Here is a 23,048-nt window from a genome sequence, read left to right as displayed (position 1 = left end):
AATTTGTCTGATAGCGTTATAAAAACTATGTGAATGATTTTCTGATTTATGGAAATCTTAATTTTTATTTGATTCTGAATTATTTATTTTAAAGCTTTAATTTTGGGGAAAAACAGATGCTTCTGGGAATATTATTTAGTTTAAAAGAATATTATTTATTTTCCTCTATTTGCAAATCTTGTACAAACTTTGATTCATTGTGAAAGAAGCAGGGAAAGGGAGGCAATTTTTTTGCCAAGTCATGATTTCGCGCGCTTGTCCTTTAGAATGTTCTAGAAGGAATTTTCATTGTGGAGTTGACCTTAAGAGAGGAAGTACGTGACAAAAAGGTCAAAGGTTGCTACTTGTCTTTCAATGTAAGTCATTCAGGTTTTTGGCGATTGAGGGTCCGGTTGTTGGCTAAGTGAAGAAGGGCGCGCATGCGCGATCACCCTTATTTCTGCATTCTGGAGTTGAAAACGCAAATTTTGCCAAAATTAAGGGGCAATAAGTGAAGCCATAGTGGGAGCCCGCGTTTGTGGAGGAGATGAAGGAAATTCGAGTAGCACTCACTTACGGGCTGGCTGGACTTTTGGACGTTACTCGTGAAGCTTGCTCTTGGGCTGAGTAAGAATAGGCGAGCCGTAATTGCCTAGAAAAAACGTTGCTGGCCGGAAGCTGCAAACATGCTCCCTTGCCGCGTTCTGGTAAAGAGGCGAAATTTGAACGAGTTACCTGCGTGTTGACTTTAGACTTTCAAGACCAAGCGGATAGCCGTCCTGGGCAGCAGTGCTCCTGTTTCTGTTCTACAGTGGTAAAATAACGTCGACATTATGAGAACCAGTGTAAAGATGAGCCCGGCCGACGTCAACGCTTATTAAGATACGAGTCCTCCACTTCAAGATGTCCAACCAAGTTAAGTGCTATTTTTTTGTGTTTGAACTTTGAATGGGTTTTCAATAACTTTTCTTGGAATGTAAAAACAGCGTCGAATCTTAAATTAATTCTCAGGCATTAAATTGTTTCCCTTTCCCCTTTAAATTACCAAGACAAACCTTAAAGTTTTTATATGAATTTAAATGAAAAAAAAAAAAAAGGGTAAATGACAAATTGAAGAATTCTCCTTAGACTCTCAGATGAGGTTAAGATTTTATTTTATTGTGATGTAATTGAATAAACTGATATTTAATCTGGAAACCTATTACAGTATGTTTTCTTTATATTTTTAATATGTTTTTCCTATATATCTTGTATATGTTTTTCTTATGTTTTCGATCCTCTCACGGCGCGGTCCCGGGATGCATTTTTTCACAACGCAAAATGCTTACCGTTCTCTATACGATCAATAAAAGTTTGGAAATTAGCAAAAATTCTTAAGAGTTTAGTTTCCTCCCTAAGAGGAAGTAGAAACCTTTCACGGCAAGTAGGTTCATATTTAACATTTAACATATATGAATTTCAAATATAACAAAACTTTATTATGCTAATTGACAATCATATAATAGAAATGGAAATTATTAGTTCATAAATTATTTTATTAGAGTTAAATTATATCTCACACCACTTTAATAAATTATATCTCACAAAACTGAATAGTAGTACTGAGAAAAACATTTCATTGCATATAATATTAACAAAACTCAGAAATTTTATCATCATATAAAAAAACTTCCCCCTTAAAATATATGCAGTTAATCCCTTAAGCTGAAATCATGAGGTATTGCTTATAAGCATGTTCAGTGCCAAACTTGACTTTGATAGGTGACACCTGCCACATACAGTACTTAAATCAGTAATACAATAATAAAATAAACTTAATGTGGGCTGAAACGATGGCAATTTTAAAAAAATGTTGTGTTTCAGAAACTGTTTCAATCATAGAGGCAATGTTAGAAATTATTACAATCTAGCTATTAATAAACTAGCACATTTTTTCCAAAGGTACTTTCTATTAAACCATCAGAAATAATTTAGGAATTATGTATATATAAAAAAAAGAAAAAGAGTTATATAGAATGTCAAGTAATCAGGAGTCGAGCTTGTGGGACTCAAGATCAAATGTAGATTTCTTCTAACTTGTTTAAAAAAAATACTTAAAACACTTTTTTGACCTTTTCTTCTTAAAATAGTCTCAATATAGATAACAGTGATTTGTTTGAAAGTGAATCATCATCTAAGGGGTCAAAAACATCAAAAGTTACAAATCCACTTTTTTTTTTGCCTTTTCGAGCAAATAATAATGAACATCTTACAGTTGAACAGAAGTCTTTATAATAACAAACTCAAGGACCCCATTCCGGATATGTATTACTTGGGTATTTACAGGGTTCCTAGCCAGTGTGGTTTAATTTACATTGGTCAAACTAAGAAAGCCTTAAAATTAAACATTAAGGAACATGAGGCATATGTTAGAAAAAAGGAGACACAGAAGTTCTTTGTTGCCCAGCATTGTTGGTCCAAAAATCACACTTTCAATTTTTCTGCAGCCAAAATTATTCAAAAAATGATTGAATTAAGATTTTCTAGAGGCGTTTCACATTCAAAAAATTTGTTCTGTTCTAGTTAAAAACCCTATTTCCAATCCATCTTTGCCTTCAGACTTTAAGGAAATTATGTTTTAGTTCTTCTTTCTCCAGCCATGCTTATCTTATCTAATCACTTTACCTTATCTCATTCATTTGTGCCTTGGCAGATGAGGATGATGGTTCAGTAAAACCATCAAAACTAGTCCTGTGAAAATTTGCAAAGATAATGCTGATTTTTCTTGTTTGACTTCTAAATTAGAGATGCATATTTATTATGTAATTATTTTTAGTGTTATAGTTCAAAATCTATCAGTTAGCACACTTTAAAAAGACAATTCAAAAAGAGCCCTCTTATGGACAAATTGTACAAGCATTACACATTATATACATTTCATTACATATGGATATACAACAGTAGTACTCTTTGAAGCAGTTCAGGATTTTTAGATCATTTACTAACACAGTTTCCTTTCCTAAATATATGCCTAGAATGATGCAACAAAAGAAAGGATGCAAGTAGAATAAAGCATTGATGTCTATGTCCAAGAAATCAGTACCCAGTCACTGAAGCAATGCCATGGCAGCTTACTGAACTCGGCATCAATTGTGAAAGAATATACATTTGAGTGCTTCTTCAAAAGTCTGAAGTGATGCCAGATGCAGGCTGTAAGAAGGATGATCTAAACAGATGTGACATAACAAATCACACATAATGGTGGAATGTGATCAGGTATTGTAATGTAGGAACATTATGCTTTTGAAGAAAAATTTTCATAGTTTTCTGCAAATCGCTTAAAACGTTATGGGCCCAGTGTTCAGAGTAATTGGCAATATTAACTGTCACTTCCCTGGTGGGAAAATCAACTAGAAGCATGTCCAAATGGTCATAAAAGACCACTGCCGTAATTTTCTTTATAGGAGGAGGTATTTTGAATTCTTACAGGAAATTAATAATGAGCGTTTCTATGACATGGACACTTGCTTTGTCTCAGAAGTCATATGCCCACTTTTATTATTAAACCACATCATGCGTATAAAATCAATTCTCATACTTTTGTGATAATCTGAGCTGCTTAGACACTAAAAAGAAACAGCTGGCAGCCAAGATACTCATGAATGATACTCTGCATGCTATCCCCCTGGAAAACATTGTTATTTATCAAAACTGCTCAGATAAATGTGGTAAATATCTTGAATAAAAACCTTCAACAAAGCAAACATTGCTATCCATAGCAGAATGTGCTTAGTCAACCAGATCACTGCTCACCTCTTTTGTCATTATCGAACTCAGTACACTAAAGCCAAACTTGTTTACATTTAGTTAAAATCTTTGTCCATATTATTTAGTTCAACTAGCTGACTTTTCTTCTTGAAGGTGTTTTTTGGGGGGATGTAGACATCTTATAACACTTCAACACTCAATCAACTTTCATGACAGAAACCATCTTATGAATAATACTTTGAAACTCTGCTTTTATGAACTGCCCTACTCATTAACTATTAAAATATGCGATAGCATAACTTAATATGGTGTCGAAAAAATTGTTATCATTCAGAAATTTCAATGTTAGTTCTTTATTTCAGAATATGCTCAATAAAATACACTCAAAATTTGTTATGAGTTTAAGCTTATTTTATAGAACACATATTAATTTTGATCAAAGCTGCAATTAATAAGGTAATGCATCATCAAAAACTTTTTAAAAAAATTTCTCCTCCATCAGTGTTACACAAAACAGGGATACTGAATTGTGTCATGAATAATAAGTAAAAATTTGCATACCCAAAAGAAGTATTTTTAATTTTCATTTCTTCAATTTTCTTTGATTTTAATGAGCAACTTTAAAGAATACTCAAAGATGTATTTGTTCGTTACATATGCAAGTAAACAAGAAATGTAACAAATTTCTTTAAATGTCAATGTCAGTTATTCAGCTAGCAAAAGTAAACTGAACTTCTACAACATTTTAGTACGCGGCAATTTACCAATTTTCATAATGTTTGAAGGGGCTCTTTATTTATTTATTTTTAAGAATCAAACTTAAGAACAAGTGTGATCAAATTAGTACATTAAGGAGGAGAGAAAGTTATTTAATTGCACCCAAAATGCTATGGTCACAACATGTCCAAATCAACTGGAATTAACTATGCAATCTACTGAGAAAGAAGTAGAGGAAAGAAAAGTATGGTGCCTTGAAATTATCACACAAACTCAAATAAGACAATTAGTTAGGTAAAGTATAGAGCAAATAGCTCACTATCCCAATGCTAGCTAGGAGGCTCAAATTTTTGCAACCCATTCAACATTACACAAAAACAAAGGTATCTTTAAAATAATTTTACTTATGTTCTTCATTGTTTATTAATATACAGAAGACAAAATATTTGCATAGCCATTATATTATTTTAAAAATTGTTGCTTGTTTATACCGGCAATATAACACTTGGTGTTTGTTCTCTATTAACATCATACTTTTACGTAATGAATTAAACATTTAAAAAAGTTTTTATGTACAAAATAGAAAATAAATAAAAAAGAGGAAAGCTATTGTAATGTCAGTACAGTCAATTTTTTAATAAAAAGAGTAATAGAAATTAATTTTTACATATTTAAAATTTTAAATGTACAATAAATATGACATATCTGTAAAGAAAGTGAGAAAATAATTACCAGGACAAGATGTAAAATACCACTGGGAAGCAGGACAAATTGTGTTATTTAAAGAATACACAGCAGTATTTAGCACAACTGGGCCTGATGCAGAGCCTTCCAAACACACTCCTAAACCTGTACCACTACCATCATCACACCAGCCACAGCGAGGATTTTTCTGGCACTGATCACAAGTTTGAATGTCACGGCAATTCAGGCCTGAAACATAAATACCCTTGATATAATAATGAACATGAAAATTACAGAAATAAAATATGAAAGGTATTTTGGTAGAATTATGAAAAACACTTAGGTATTGCCACAATGCTAAGCCTAATTACATTTAATAACTGGCACAGCTATCTTATTCTTGTATACAACATGCTATGTTATCAGCATATTATTAGTTTTAATCTCTGTATTTATGCCACATGTAATTAACAAACAGTAATTTTATAGCAAATTTCATGTCATTTGAATGAAATTAAAATACCTTTTAAATTCATCTGTTATTTCTAACAATTTCAACTAATGATCAGAATAAAAATTTCATGTAACCATAATGTTTTATTGAGAATCGTGTAATTCACATAGAATACACAGGCTAAAATTTCTTTGAAATAAATATATTATTACACTGAACGATAATGTTGTTAGCGATAGGAATCTCATATTGATAATTCCAATAGAATTTCAAATCTAAATATACCATTTTTAAGGCATGCCTTTCATCAGAAGTGTATCAAAGAGTGTGAGAATTTTTCCAAGCTTTTATACTTGGAGAATTAGTGCTGTGAGAAGAAAATTCTGTAAAGTGGAAGAGCTAAATTACTTCATTTCAAAGCAGTGGATGGCGAACAGAAGCCGTCAATAATAGGTAGCTCAATGTAGCTGCATCTTCAAAGATTCTTTTCTGTATTTATTGTCGTAAGACTAAGCACACATCAATGTTGAATTCTGGAAGAGGTCAGAGTTTAGTATCTTTTATGAAGATTACAGTCATCATCATGCATAAAGGGTTGTACAAATACAGTAAAAAAAACTACATGGCATTCCATACTTCAGAAAGAAACCTTTCGCCTTCGTATATTTCCTAGTGGAATATTTATACGAGGTAAAAACTAAAAACTGAAGAATCTTGACATTTTCTCTGAATACGATGTTAAACAGCCAATCTTTATATTTTAACTAATAATTCACACACTTTCCACATTCCTCACTCTTGAGTGTGACTACGGATGCCACCTATTTTCTACATTATATCCTGGGTTACTTCTTAGAATCGTTATTAATACAAGCTAATTATATACAATACGTAGCAAGTATAATGCGATTCGAGTATGAAGATACTAGGACTGAATACAAAATTAATCATTTGATGCAGACATTACACACATGAATTCTTGTTTCCCTTCTCCTAGAACAGGTGCTTTGATGTAATATTTGATATAGTTCCTTTCATACACATTTAATATGGATAATTATTTATCCGATTTCTGTATATACACAAAATACAACAAAATACTGATGTGATTAATAAATCCTCAACTTTTATATTTTAACACCAAAGATATAATTTAAATCAGGATTTTTCTCTCTTTAGTTTTGATATGATAAAATGGAAATAGATTACCTCATAAATAAGTGTGAATCTCATCTGATTGCAAACCAATAAATATACACGGAATCTCAGCTTACCTCATAACTACTTCAATAAATACCACTTAATATTTATTAAATAAGCAAATAAAACTGGTACTTACGTACTATAACGACTACCTTGGCAACATTTGCCAATAAAAATCTTCATTGCTGTTTTTTTCATTTATGTTTATAAATTCTTTTAAAAATAAAAGTCCTAATTACAAAAGAACAAAACCTTAAAAACCAAAAATCTCAAATATATATATACATATTATAAATAAACGTATATATATATTTGTAATATTAAAATTCCATAGTCAAAAATACACTTAGAACTCTAACTGATGTTCTTTTCATTTTTAATGGTGACGGTATCTTATTTGAAAGTACAAGGAATTAAATTCACAGCCCCATGGTCAAGTTGTTTTTCCCGCTTTTTCTATATGTACAGTTATAGAATGTTCTGGAGATATTTGAAGCGAAATGACATCAGCCTTGTCAGCCATTTCATTTCGCTTCAAATATCTCCAGAACATTCTATAACTGTACATGTAGAAAAAGTGGGGAAAACAACTTGACTACGGGCTGTGGATTTAATTCCACGTACTTTCAGATAAGAGACAGTCGCCATTAAAAATGAAAAGAACATACAGTTAGAATTTTAAGTGTATTTTTGACTATGGAATTTTATTATTACATATATATATATATATAAGCAATAATATACATAACTAAATATGAATTAAAATAAAATTATCTCACTTAAAACTGTTTAAAAGAAAACAAAGTTAATGGTAAAGTGGTGGGAATCCAAATGATGGCGGCTTGTCCCACGTTGTTGCTTGTCCCTCCATTTTGCGGAACCCCACATCCTTTCAATGTATTGAGTACGAGTCTGCATAGATGAGTCAACAAAATTGTATCAATGATTCACCTTAAAATGTTCAAAACCAGCAGCAATGATCTCCTCTGTTTGATATCCAGGCGACGAATCTGACATTATTGTTGAGCCTTCAGCAATATTATTTTGGATTTCATGCATTAATGTTGTTCCTTCCAATGTGGAACTCTGACTAGAAATGATTCTTTTGCCTCCTGGCAAATTCCACCGAAGACCCACTGATGTGACAAGATATGACCTTCATTATTCTTTCGACGCGTAAAAAGGCTTTCATCAATTTAAACAATCATTCCGGGCTCTCTAATTTTAATATTTCGATTATCCTCCAAATCCTTCACACACACTTCATGCATATAGTTATTCCAATCAATAGCAGTCTTATTGGATAAATCCAATTCGTGTTTGCACCATTTAATGCACAACTGTTCATATGCCCAAAAGTAAATAAATCTTAAAGCTTTTAAAAATTCAATACGAATGTTTTCAAACCACGTACCAGTTCGGACAGCAAACTTTTATTGACAATTTTGACATTGCATCTCCAATAAAATCCTGAATTATAAAACTTCATATCATGACAGTCTTTACAAACACGTTCCTTGGGTAAAATTTCAGGCTCTCTGAAAAATTCTATCGCTTCTTCATTTGAAGGAAGTTGAAAAATGATGATATCCACTGGGAAAAAAATAATTACAAAAAGTTTCATGTGTTTAACCTAAATGTAATAATTCGTGTAAATGTAGCAAAAAAAGGTGTGGTAATAGCAAGTGCAGGATAATACTCTTTATTTTAAGTGCCCTCTATAACCTATCTTAACCTGTATAACCTACAATGGTCGCCGGTTTTATGCACACTATGAATTTACAAAATCAAGGGAAAACATATGTTTATGGCTAATCTTTGGAATATGGTAACAGGTACTTTGGCGACATTTTGGTAAGGCGATAAAGGTTACTAGCTAGGACTTTAGCAGTGTAAAGTCCAGAGTGTGCGCAAAGCCATTTTTGTGCAATTCTGGCATTTTTTTTAAGTGAAAATAGGTCGACGTGTACATGGATGATACCGTGTATGTGCAGTTCTTAAAAACGTGGCAAGCAGTTTGCAATTCTGCACTTTCTCCCAATTTTGTACCTAATCTTCATCATAATTAAGCATTTTTGTTCCATAAAAGTTCTATTATAAGCGTAATTCGGCTAGCAGATTGTTGGGAAAAATGTTGAGTTAAAAAAAAAAAAAAAAAAACATGCCTTTACTTCGTGAAAACAAAATGGCGTCCAAAACAAAACTAGCAGGTTGCTGTAGCAGGGTTGGTTGCCAAGGTTTCGCCCAAAAATTGCCAAGTTACCATAATCCAAAGATTAACCATGTGTATATTTTTGGTTCAAAACAAGAAATGTAATAAAATTGTCTTAAATAACGTAGTCGTCATAGTATGTAAGTACCATTATATATACTTAAATTACTCACAATGAATCATTTTGTAAAGTAAAATATCTAAAATAACTAGAGATCATACAAAATGAAAATAGCATATTTCCAAAAATATACATACAATATTTTTTTACAAAAATTATTTTTTTTATTAATATGCTAAAATCTAATGTATTGCATTATTGCTAAGGAACATAGTTGAGTCTCAGGAACACACAGTAAGAATTTTAAGCAAATAAACATTCATAACTTTAAAAAAATTAACATTAAAATATTCATTTCATATCTTAGGGGGGATCTGCCTTTTGAAACTAATACATCTAAAGAAATGGAAATGCTGTGCAAATATTTTTCTATTCAAGATTTTGCTTTTCTAAACTTTGTTACAAGCACTTAAACACATGTATTCGGGAAAGTTTAAAATTTCCATCTATAGTTTAGTTTTAGATGTGGAATGAAAATTAATAAAACTACATACCACGACATTTTGTCATCTGAGTTGTCCATTCCATACACTGGGCAACGGGGAAAACAGCAGCATATGCATTTGATTCAATACACATCTGCTGACTACTGCACCACATGCAAGGGCCTTGAGTACAATTTTCACAAGTGTATCTACTGCTGCATGGGATTTCACATTTCACTCTGTAATCATCAGTCAGAATTGCTTTTTCTGTACCATTACCTAAAAAATCAGAAAGAAAAAAAGATGCAAAAAGTTTTCAGAATTACAAATAAAACTTTAATATTCAAAGAACGCTATTTCTGGAGCAGAAAAAAATGCCATAAATTGTATGCATTTTCAAAGTTACTATCACACATGAAAATATTTAGGGAAAATTGCATTTTTTTGCAAGCCTTTCACTTTGTTAAATCATGCAAAACAGCCACCACTGCACACTACTAAGTTTAGTGTGTGAAAGAAAATAGGCATACCATAATAAAGCTGAAATGGAGTTTTAAACTTGTAGATCATTTGCTGAAAGATGAACAATCCAGTTTTATTTTCCCCCCTGATATAGAGGGAAGATAAAAATTTGTTACTTTTTTTCAGTAGTAAAACTTATAGAAATTTTTAAAACAAATTATTTATTTGAAATAGGGGCTGTATAATACTAAGATACGCATAAATACAAAAACTATATTGTGACACTTGTAAGCTTAAATATTGTATATTATTTTAATGTAACACATATATAATTTAGGAAGATCACTCTAAAGCAGAATCAATGCATGAAAAATGCTGACCTAATGCACACTATGTGAATTTACAAAATCAAGGGAAAACATATGTTTATATTTTTGGTTCAAAACAAGAAATGTAATAAAATTGTCTTAAATAAAGCATGACTTTCATTGATTAACAGAAGAGCTGGAATCAAACAGGATGGTTTTTATTGTTACAAAATGTACCTGTTACGCTCATAACAATGCACTGACTCAGAATGTTCAAAGCACTCACTGATGATCATAAGTTATGCTCTGAGAATAGAACTGTCAAAACTGATATTACAAGATGGCACTCGTCAATGAGGCTATCGGAGATAATAATCATCCTTAGCAGATACAGGTCACACAGCAAGTCATCATACTGTTAACAAAACAGCTGATCAGTCCCTGTGGCAGATGCAAGAATAACTGAGGTTCAGGTCTGCAGACTTGGCCCGTCTTTCCATCTGCCAAATACCTCATTTTGCAGACTTTCGCCAACCAGCTGAGTTTCAGAGGTACCTTGTCCTTCAACCATGTGAAAGATCACATGGGCCAGTTAATTATAAGTGCTAGAGGATTAAATGTTTCTGACTGAACATGTCTTCCATAGTCAAGGACAGTACATGAACAGACTGGAATGTAAATTTAGAGAAAACCAATCAATGCTGAATCACATTATCACAATGCAGTGAGACAATTTAATAAGAAATTCATAAAACTGGCTCAATGAAGAATGCATCAATCAGTAGTATACAAGGCAAGACTGAAAAGTAAGGTGACTGATGCCATGATAACTGTATTATATATTTACATATAAAATACATCACTGTCCTTCAAAGTAGTTCCTGCCGTCTACACTGACAACGCTCATACAAGTTCTGGAAACTTTTAAGAACTCCTCCTTAGAGACTGTGTTAAGTTCCTTGCTAACAGCAGCACTAATGTTTCAGATGCTTGAAAATCTGTGTCCCTTTAGTGCCAATTTCAGTCGTGGAAAGAACAAAATGCTCTCTTATGTCTTCACCCTCCTTATTCCCCTGATCTTGCACCAGCAGACTTTTTTCCACGACAGAAATTAGCACTAAAGGGACACCGATCTTCAAGCATCTCAGACATTCAAGATGCTATTAGCAAGGAACTTAACACAGTCTCAAAGGAGGACTTTTCCAAAAGTTTCCAGAACTTGTATGAATGTTGTCAGGCGTGTATTGTAGATGGTGGGAACTACTTTGAAGGACAGTGATGTATTGATGTGTAAACATATAACACAGTTATTATTATGACATCAGTCACTTTACTTTTCGGTCTCACCTTGTACAACAACCATTAACTAACTGCAGCCCATCCATACAGTTACATAAAGTAGAACTCCTTTCTCAACCCCAGATGTTTAACAGAGGAAAAGGTAGATTTCTTCCATTTACATTTCTCAAAAGTCTCAAAAGTCTTTCTAATTTTAATTATAGCAAAGTATGTTTACATTAAATTTAAACCACACCAAATAATTTATAAAATCACAATACTAGCTTGGGAAGCGTGTTGAGGTCAGAGAAAAATCTCTGGAAAAGAAAGACCTTTTCACTGGGCAGGTGCATGTATTGTTTAGTAATAAAATAACTCTGTGGTTTCAAAGCCCCATATCTATATCCAGCTAAAAATAAATATTCCTATTTGAAAAGCAAGCAAACACCATTGTGAAGAGCAGTGATTTCAAGGCGCGAGCATCGAACCTCTAGAGGATTGTGAGCATTTTGACACAATGCTCTAGTGGCACAGTGGTCGCGCCCTGAAATCACAAAGCAAATGCCATAAATACAGATAGGTGTTTTTTTTTTTTTTTTTTTTTTTTATATATACGAAGTTTAATTATTGCAATTTTTTATTGTTTACATCAGAAATGATGATGTGCAATGAATAACTTTTGAAATTTAAAGTTGTTTATGTTAATAAAAGGAAGTTATTTTGTCTCATCGAAAACGAATTTTAAAAGGCACCCAATCTGAAGTATTAAGACTTAAAACATGTATGATTCTGCAGTCATTTTGTGTTATTTAGAGGTAAAAGATCAGCAATCGATTTTCACTCAAAAATTTCAGAAAGACAAGAAAAAAATTTAAAAATTGGTGGTTTCAGAACACGACTACTGCGCGTCAGAGGGTTAATGTGCACTTTTAAAAAATTTATAAATTAAAAAATTTTGCTGAAAAAGAGAAGAGCAATAATGTGATAATTGATTTAATTAATTACACTATTCTGAATATTGCAAATCTGCACAGACTAAGAATTAGTAAGGAAGTTGAGGAACACCAGGTTTCTTTGTGTCCCCTTTCTGCATGTCACATAAAAACTGTATTTCAGCAGATTCTTTCTCATTACAGAACCCCTGGTTATGCCTACTTATGTCCTTGCAAAGAGAAGCACACACATGTCAACAACAACAACAACAAAAAAAAAAAAAAAAAAAAAAAAAAAAACTTCTAGCTGGTTTTAAAGCTGCGTAAACTTTACATTGCAGATCAAGAACAGTAAATTGTTCTTCAAGGCACATGCGTGACTTGTACACATTTCTTTAAATAGAATTAAGGATTTTTAAGAACCACGAATGAAACAAATGTAGGACCTCTCAGGAAACACAAAGAAATTCTATGCAACCACTTTCATGTGGTTGCAAATACTGCATGTGCAAATACTGCTCTAAAAAATATAGAATTTATTATAAGATGTATCATTACTAAACACAATCGTACTTAACAAAACTATAAAATGTTTGAAAATGCCACTGTGATGGTTTGGTTGTAGGGAAGACAAATGTCAAAATCTTGGGCCTGGGAATCAGAAGAATTTTATTTATAAATGTATGTTATTTTTCTGCAGTAGGGGCACTTAAAATATTGAGCTTTAAGTCCTCGAGGGTTTTGTGGTAGAAGACTCTTGAATCTATCCTCACGGATGTTCTCCATCAAAATAGGGACAGAACTTCTTTTTTGAGTAATTCAGTCACAGCCTGGGCAACTTTCTCAATGATGACACAGTTGTATGACTGATAAGCTTAGTCCTTCCTATTGAATGTATTAAGCTTCAAATGTCTGGCCATTTTAAATAACAACCGTAGGAAAATAAAACTGATTCTTTATATCCACTGAAACGGTTAACATTAAATTACGAATATAGCTTTTGAAACAATTATATTTTACACTAATCATACATCAATAATTGTTAAACATACTTTTAAGAAATTTCATATGGTTCACAATTAAAAACATTTTTTTAAAATTATTCACAACAAGAAGTATTATTTAAATCACAATCTAAGGAAATTTTGCTGTGCCACATTGTTTAGTAGAGCGTGGTCCAACCTGTGGCCCACATGCGGCCCTTTTATTCATTTTGTTGGCACTTGCCCTTTTTACTGGGAAAAAAAAAATTTTAAACATTTGGAAAAACAAAATACCCTTCTTACTGCTTTAAATAATAAATAATTATATTAAGGCTCACTGAGAGAATGAAAACTGTTGTAAATATTGTAAATTTAATAAGGGAAGGCAAAGCCCAAAGACTCAGAGCATTTATTTCATTTGTGGACAATTTGGATGCTGAGTATGGTGACATTTTATTGTACTGTCAAGTGTGCTGGCTAAGTGCTGGAAATTGTCTGCAACAGTTTTTTGGGTTGAGGAGTGAAATTCTTGCATTCCTCAAAAAAGAAAACATTGGGCATGAGTATTAAGAAACTAGTGATTTATATGCAATTCATTTTCTTTCTTTAATGTCTCTGGCGCTAACTCTAACATACAAACATTTGATTGGCTCTCAGGTAACTACAGGTTGGATCACATTAGTTTAGTCATTTTGCAAAAAAAATTTCAAAATTTGAAGAAGAAAAATAATTTTGCACATTAAGATTTAAAAGCTTAAGAGCTAGAGCAGTTTTTTAAAAAAAAGTATAAAAAATTCATGAAAGTGTGCAGATGTTCAATTAATGGATGGTCGAAAGAAAATCTGCCTCAACAACCAATCAACACTGTTAACTGGTCATTTCTTCTCCAAAGGAATGTTCTACTTGCTATCCAGTGTTCCTAATAGGAAAAGCTATAAATTTTTTTTTTCCTTTCATATTTTCCTTTCTTTAATTACACTGAAAATATTTACCTATATATAAAATAAATAATTTTGCTTGCATCAAAACCAAGCACTAAAAATCACACTGATGACATAGCTTGACCTATGTATGACTAACACATGAAGTTTTAACATGATTAAAAATAAAAATAGAATACACAGCAGGCCACATATTACAATAGCAAAATTATGCATTCCCTCTAATGATAATAAAGAATAAAAATAAATCAGGAACACCATCAAATGTTATGCACATTATTCTTCCTGCCTAAGTACAGCATAACATAAAAAAGAAGAGAAAAAAAAAGGGCTGATGACGAATTAAAATTTTCAAATTTCACATGCAGACAAAATACTTCATAAGGTATTTCTTCTGCCTTCCTAGCTTGCCTTTGTGGTGTAGTGGTTCTGCACGCTGAGCCGGTATTATAGAGGTCCATGGTTCGATTCCCTGCAAAGATGTTGCTAATTTTTCAATCTCTCCGGCCTCAAAAAAATACCTAATGTCTCCACAACTTAGCTAAATATTATGTAAAATGACAGATTAGAAAAGTAAAATACAGAATTTATTAATCCACTGGGAAAATAACATATATTTACAGGAAATATAGAAAATAAAATTACTTGATTCACGAACAAATGTGTAACACTTTTCATCTGTTTGCCAACCACAATGATATTCAGTATGGCACGCATGACAGTTATGTAATTTATCACAGTTACTACTTTCTGCAACTTCACATCTTTCAAGCATGCTTGTCTCCTAGAACAATATATTATTCATATATTAAGCAGTGATAATGAAACTCCTAACATATTAAATGTGTACTGAAGATAAAAAAAAAAACTAGGATATGAAAAACATTTTATATACAAAGTGATTCTTTCCCAATTAAGATCCCAGAATTTGTTTTTCAGACATCATGCATCATATGTAGGGTATACACATATAAACAAACTCTCTCTATTCTATCAGAAACATGACTATATTACATAAGGTGCTGAAAACCAGACAAAGGTGAATGCTGCACTGCAGGGTTACAGAAAGGACCAGCAAAGTGGCTGTGTTTACCAGCTGCTGCTGCTTCATCAAATGCCTGTTCATGGCACAATATGTCACTTGCTGACAGATACTTTACCTTTATATAAAGGAAAGGAAATGCCACTCCAAAAGGAAATGCCTGATTTTTCATAGCTGCAACCATCAGAGTGATCTAGTATCCAAAAAAATTTAACTGCATTCCTCTTTTCATCTGAGATACCATCTTGTAGCAAGTAAGTCATTGTAGAGCAGCATAATAGTCATTAAGTTTCTTTACAAATTTAATACAATTCTGATGTAATCAGTAACATTCAGTGTCATTAAAAAAGGGAAAACTGCATAATATATGAACCAAACAAACCCTCTGCCTGAATGTAGTGGCACTTCAAGCACATAAGGAATTTGACAAGAAACGCACACACTATGCTCATGGCTTCCTACTGCTGAATTCATTTTACAAAAACAATTTTTATCACAAATTTTGTCTGACATTGTTTCAATACCTATGCACCAATAACTATGAATAATGGTTATGCATGCCACCATTCTGCGATTTATTCTTTTTCATTACCTAGCAAAAAATACTACAGCACCAGTTTGCTGGAGACTAAGACAAAAAGTATCGCATGCAAGTAAATATACAAAGGATAGGAATATATTTCAGAAAACATGAATGAAAAATAACTCTGCTTCATAAGCCAGACATCAAATATAGTCACGCCCTGTATTTGCGGCAAAAGGCTCTAACTACAGTTATGTAAAGGCCCAGCTAATTCAAAAAGCTTTATATTTAATGCAATATTTGTATGATATACATAAATATAGTAGATATTAAGTGAAATATTATTCATACTGTTGGTATTAAAGAAAATAATGAAGTGTATCATGCACTGTACCATATATACTGATGTGCAAAACTTAAGCAACAGTTGTTCTTTTTGTCATAACTCCACGAGAAATCACCTGACAGACATGAAATTCAAAAATGAGAACAGCATTTTGCATGTAAACAATGACGAAAGCATAGTTGAAAAAAAATTATTACAGTGCATACAGTATGGAATCAAAACAAAAGCGCTTTAGAGAATTCATAGTGTTGCTACACGTGACTGTGTATAAGAACAACAAGCAGATGTTTCTTAGTATAGGATATGCCCTCCTCTTACTGCAATGGTTGCTTCACACCATCTCTCCATACTCACCAACGGGTTGTCCAACAGATCTTGAGGTAAGAGTGTCCATTCCTAATTCAGCATCTGTTTTAGTTGTTGTACGTCTCATCTAGTATGCTGGCCAATCTATTTGAGTGATGTCTTCACTTTCCAGTAGGTTCTGAACAGCAGGAGTTCAGTGTGGCTATGCATTGCCTTACATAAAAACAAAGTCTGCTCCAATAGCAGCTCAGAACAGACGCACATGGGAAAGGATCATCTCCTGACAATAGCAATCTTCAGTTACAGAACCTCTATCGAAAATGTGGAGCCCTGTTCAGTATGCCTTCCTAGACGAGATCACCAGGACCACCGTATCCATCTCTTTCTGTGATGTTACTGGGATGAAACTGTGTTCTGACTGCTCTCCAAATTAACTGGCATTGAGAATCGCTTGTGGTCTAAAACAACGCTCATCCTTAAAGAGGACGCAACTCCATTGATGAGATGTCCAGTTTTTTTGCTCCTTGCACCACTCTAAATGGTGGTCCTGATGGCCAACTTTCAAAGGGATGCAGTGTTCAGGATGGCGGGCGAATAGACCACCTTTGACACTTGTCTACCCGTTGCTGTACACAGTTGCTGTTGAGCTATGGTGCTCATTGACTGGCTTCAGGCTCTCTTCGTTTGTTGGACCATTTGTTGGTTATTCATTGCAGTTGTTTTCTTGGGCCACCAACCTTTCTAATGCTGTACCTATTGGTTTAGAATGCTTTTTAAGTGTGAGAAATTACATTTTTGATGATTCTGAATTCTTCAGCTACACTGGGCACACTATGCCCCTCCTCTAGCTTACCGATCATTCTTCCATGTATGAAGTCATCCAGGTGATTTCTTCTAGTCATATTTCATGAAAGAACTCGCAGTGAATGTCTTTAATCGCATCTCTGTCCTTCCTCTTATTGTAGTCTTGAGTTGTGTGCACCAACCTTATATGTTTTGCATGTGCTCACGTCACTTGTGACGTTTTGTTCCCGATATTTGTATATGCATGATCTTTCTACTGAATTATTTGTTTATTGTACTGATCACAAGAACCTTTTTTCTACAATTTAATGGCTATCTGATAAAAATTTACATTGTTGCTTAAGTTTTGCACATCGGTATAATTACTTCCAAATATATTTCAAGATGAAAGACTAAAAAAAGATCCAAAGATGAAAAACTAAAAATATTTTTTTCCGGTAAAGCACTACATACACAAAGCACTGATCTGAAATGCCCATGGTAAACAATTACCATATTGGAAGGTGTTGTATTTTTAACATATTACAGCCCATTCTCCTTTGTTTCACTTGTAACTTAGAAACAACTTCTTCAAGTTTTAAACTTTTTGGGGGGGTAGGGGACTGCGACAAAATGCAAAAGCAGAAGCATAACAGTACATGCATAAAAAACTGCAACAGGCAGAAATATAATATTACAGAGGATGTAACATAAAATGCAACCTTTAACATAAAATTCTACTTTTAAAATCTAAGTTTTAAAAGACGATTGTCAACTTTAGGGAAGAAAAAGAATAATTACATTTAACTATGCAACAATTTTTTTAATAGAATTTATTATGACATTAAAGAAAAAATCTTTCAAATATCTTTATCTATTTAGAACATCTTATTTGCTAATCTCTAACCATTCAGCCATATATTTATACATATATATTGTTGTGTGCGTATGGGTTCATGATAGATGATTGTATGCACACAGATCCAATGACAGTCTGATAAAATTTATTTTATGAAAAGAAATATTTCACACAGCTGGAATTTTCTACAGAGATATTCACACAGGTTTTAATAGTATCAAGAGTACAATCAGTAGTTGCACCACAAAATACTAAGAATGTTAAACACAATGCAATGCAAAGCGCATCTAAGAGAAAGCTACCCGGTGATATCTCAGTTCTTCGAATTCATGCTGAACTAACAACTCGTAACCACAACTGAGAGCAGATGCTCTCTGCAGCCTTATATAGCTTTCATTTGGCCGCCAAGATATTTCAAGTACTTTCTGCTTCTCAAAATTACCAGAAGGCAATATGAGGGTCAAATTACAGTTACAGCTAATACAGTGATCAATTACACTTATTCAATTACAATACCTATTATGATGATACAGGGACCAGACCAAAATGTCGCCAAATGCTCACTAAGTTTGGCGAGTTTTGGCAATTTGCCGCCAAATTACCGAGATACCCAGTTACTCATTGTTAAATGGAATTTTCCCTGTATTCTTACTTTTCCAGCATAGCTTGTCTCTTTAAAATTTTTCATGTTACATTACACAGAAAACTATTGCACTAAAATTATCTATCTATGTACAAAATTCGAAACAATATATACACTGTAGCTGCTGCTTTTAAGAATGAGTTTACAAGATACAATGACAGAAACAAAAAGCAACTTATTCTAATATGTCAAAATTTTTAAAACAAAGATTCACGACTGATCCTTGTGAATTATTTTCTCAACTTCAAACTTGTCCTGTTTGCAGCAGAGAAGGGAAACTTGGAAAAAAAGAAGTTCACTTTGCTCAAAGTGCACCTTTTTTACATTTCGAGCAAAAGGTGTAGAAAAAGTACACTTTTTAGAAGAGCTCATTACTGTCCAGTTCTCTCGACATATAACAAAGAAGAGCAGTTGCTATGAGATCACTACACGGGCTCCGTTAACACATTAAAGGTGGGGGATCTTGACGAAAGTATGCTAGGTAACGCAGCGACCGCTTCGCCTCATTTTTCATCCTAGAGCAGGTGATATTTTGTGTAATCATAAAAAAAATTAGACTTAAAAGTTTATTTAAACTCTTAAAACTACAGGAAATATTAAAAAAGAACTAAACACTAATTACAAAAAATGTTTTAAAGTACATATTTATGAGAAGAATCTAGTATTTTTTATGAGTGTGATAATGTTGATAACACTGGCCACGGTGAATAGGTGCAACGCAAAATTCGCATTTGAAGCAAGTCAACTTTCTTTTTTTTATGTGCCGCACAAACTACGCAGTTTCGTTGGGTATATAGCTTTTTGTCTTTATTTTCTATCCTAATTTATTTGCGCTTTTTGATATCTAGCGAAAGATGTCCAGGCAGATCAATTTTATATCGTGGAGTCCATGGTGCCAAGTTCGATGTACCAGGTTGTGGCTCTTCAATGTTCATCAAATCATCTGTATATATATCTTTATTTTCATGTGAAACCGTATTGAAGGATTTCAAAATTTACTGTAAGTAGAATTTGAACAACCGAACAGCTTTTAAAACCACAAAACATACTAAATACAAACGTAAACTGGCGCATGGATTGCGAAATGTGGTTGCAAATCACATTGCCCAATCCGTGCACTAGCTACAGTCGAGATAAATCGTATTACTATGACTCCCGCCTTTAAGCTACAATCGAGATAAATCGTAGTATTACGACTCCCGCCTTTAAGCTACAGTCGAGATAAATCGTAGTACTATGACTCCCGCCTTTAAGCTACAGTCGAGATAAATCGTAGTACTACGACTCCCGCCTTTAAGCTACAGTCGAGATAAATCGTAGTACTACGACTCCCGCCTTTAAACTACACTCGAGATAAATCGTAGTTCTACGACTCACGCCTTTAAGCTACAGTCGAGATAAATCGTAGTGCTACGACTCCCGCCTTTAATGTGTTAATCAGAGAATTTCTCAGTAAAAGGGATTAAGATGTAAACTCTTAGGAACACATTTAGTCTTTTGTTACAAACATTTTAAGCTTCTGTAACCGATTGATAAGCAAATTATCTTTTACTATATTTCGCATATACGATTCAAGCTGATTTGAGATAGTAGCGTCATGTATTGCTAGTCAAAGAATAAATTCTTGCCAAAAATATTCTTTCTTTGTTTGGATACCAGTTTGATTTTAAAATAGGCACGATTTTCTCTTGCAGACAAAAGTAACTGCCTCTGCATTTCAAATCATGCAGCCAAAACTGTATATAATTTTGACATAGAAATGGAATTTTTATAGCTAATTCTTATCTTTAAATGAAACTGAAAAAAAGACAAGAAAAGGCAGCTGGTATTGAAGAAGCATTTTAAAAATCATTTTCAAAAACAAAAATTTCCACTGTTTAATTAAAAATTTCCACAAAAAGTTTTAACTTAATTCCAAATTTTATTTAGTAAATATTTATCAAAAGTTTTATAAACAATAATAATGATGTTACAAACAAAAAAATTACAATTTGTATTTACTCTCTAAATGAAATCTACAGGTTGGCATCTGCAAGAAATTTCTGTTAGTTACACACACAAATTACGAAAATTTTCCAGGTATGATAAACTGAGAGTATATAATGACAAATTATTATTATTTTTTTATTTACAAAATTTTTCTTTTGCACATATAGAAAAATTACACATACCTGTGTGTAAGTAATGATGAATTTTTAAATTTCTTATCACAAATTTCAGCTACAAAACAAAATGGTATTTCTATTTGGAAGGTTTGCAACCTGGGAGAAAAATTACTAGAAAATATCTTTATCATGAATTCATCAATCATTCTTTTAGACTTACTAAGTTTTAAGTATGTTTTGGAGAAAGGAGGGGACTGTTTGCATAAATGTGTTCCCTGTGGCGACATCATTCGCATTAATGAAGCACCATCTGTGAAACTTCTCGCATGGAATTTTCTTTTCACCAGAGTGGCAACAGTAAGCCTTTCACAAGAAAAAGAACAATGGCTGATTTTTCTGTCTGCATTATTCTATATCCAAAAAATGTAAATAAATATTAATCCTCTTGGAGTCAAAATGATGTTTAGCATTTTCTATGTTCCAGACTTCCACACTGGTTTAGCGATACAATTCAACTTATGAAATGTAAAATGGAAAAAGAACATACGATGTTTATGTAATATAATGAGATGTCACTGACATTATACGCACTTTATAAATAGTCACCTTTTATCGAATATATGTTACATACGGCGTCGTAAGCAGCTACTTACCCATTTTGAAAGTTCCGCAGTCCCCCCCCCCCCGAGTTCGACAGTGGATTGAGTGATAGTTTCGATTTCAAAGTGCTTCTGGTGCGCACGGATTACATCAAGAATTGATGGTTCACCAATCTGTTTGCCTGGAGAATTTTTCAGTTATGTCTCCACTGTTACACATTCAGATTTTATACAAAAATTGCAAAGTCACATCCAAAACCTAAAACCAATTTTTGTGCACAAGGACCTTATTAAATTTTTCACACATATTCATCTATAATAACATAATTTCATCTTCTCTTCAACCACCCTATCTCGGAGCATATTTAGTTAAAAAATGTTTTGAGAAATTTTTCGATGTGGACTTTTCAGGTAAAATTAAAAGGATGTCGATAGATAAAGATGAAATAACAGCAAATCTCCAGACACATGAAGCTGATAACTCCAAAATCTCACCCACTTACTGTAAACAATGATTCTTCCAAAGATATTCATCCTAGAAACACAAAAGCTGGACAAAGAGTGAGATTTCCTGCATACCTGAAAGATTACGCAGTATAACGCTATCACTGTGGCGACATCATTCGCGTTAATGAAGCACAATCTATGAAACTTCTCACATGCAACTTTCTTTTCACCAGAGTGGCAACAATAAGTCTTCGACAGGAAATAGAACAATGAATGATTTTCTGTCTATATCCAAAAAATGTACATAAATATTAATCTTCTTGGAGTCAGAATGGTGTTTAGCATTTCCTATGTTCCAGACTTCAACATTCCCAAACAAAATGATTATTCATTCTCATTGCAAAAATTCATAAATGAGGATATCTATCTATAGCGAAAAGTAAAAATAAAAGGTTAATGAAATCTGTGTCTTCAAGTCTTTGAAAATGATTTATATCACAGAGTAAATTAATTAGCTCCATTTGTAGATTTTCTGCAGAGCTATTCATGTTTGTTTTCAATGTTGATGAAAACAAAGTAAAATTAAGACTTGAAATCATTAAAATCTTAAACCTTTCTCTAAATTCCTTCATAATGATTTAGGTCACACTAATGGTAATAATTTACAGGAAATGCATTCACATGCCTCATAAAATTAATACAGAAACTGCATGTGGACTGCCAGTTTGAGGCCACTGGGCTGATGATGTATGTATAAAAATTTATTATGCTTACATGCATAAGTTATCTGAGAGTAACTGCTTATTGTTTAATTGCATATATATACAATTTGCATTATGAAGCTTAACCAGTGAAATAATTCTTTCAAATGGAAAAATATATTTACGAGTTCATTAACGTATGATAAACATCTGTACGATTTAAATGAAATATCATAACTGCATTTTTT

At 32.8% G+C, this 23,048-nt stretch overlaps 1 protein-coding gene across 2 annotated transcripts in view; it reads right to left on the bottom strand.

The window, feature by feature from the left end:
* Positions 1-23,048, bottom strand: part of dsd (attractin-like protein dsd) — a 185,058-nt gene that overhangs the window by 87,158 nt on the left and 74,852 nt on the right. For both annotated transcript variants that reach the window (XM_085809220.1, XM_085809219.1), the window contains exons 14-16: positions 15,092-15,230; positions 9,612-9,821; positions 5,176-5,376 (exon numbers count right to left, since the gene is read on the bottom strand). In XM_085809220.1, the coding sequence (XP_085665346.1) occupies positions 5,176-5,376; positions 9,612-9,821; positions 15,092-15,230 (550 nt within the window). The remainder of the gene's footprint in view (positions 1-5,175; positions 5,377-9,611; positions 9,822-15,091; positions 15,231-23,048) is intronic.

The sequence above is a fragment of the Stegodyphus dumicola genome, chromosome X2 (assembly GCF_044657685.1).
Source record: "Stegodyphus dumicola isolate Sdum_Otavi_A_Nest chromosome X2, ASM4465768v1".
NCBI lineage: Eukaryota > Metazoa > Arthropoda > Arachnida > Araneae > Eresidae > Stegodyphus > Stegodyphus dumicola.
The sequence above is the reverse complement of the archived record's forward strand: the minus strand, read 5'-3'. Positions and strand labels throughout refer to the sequence as shown.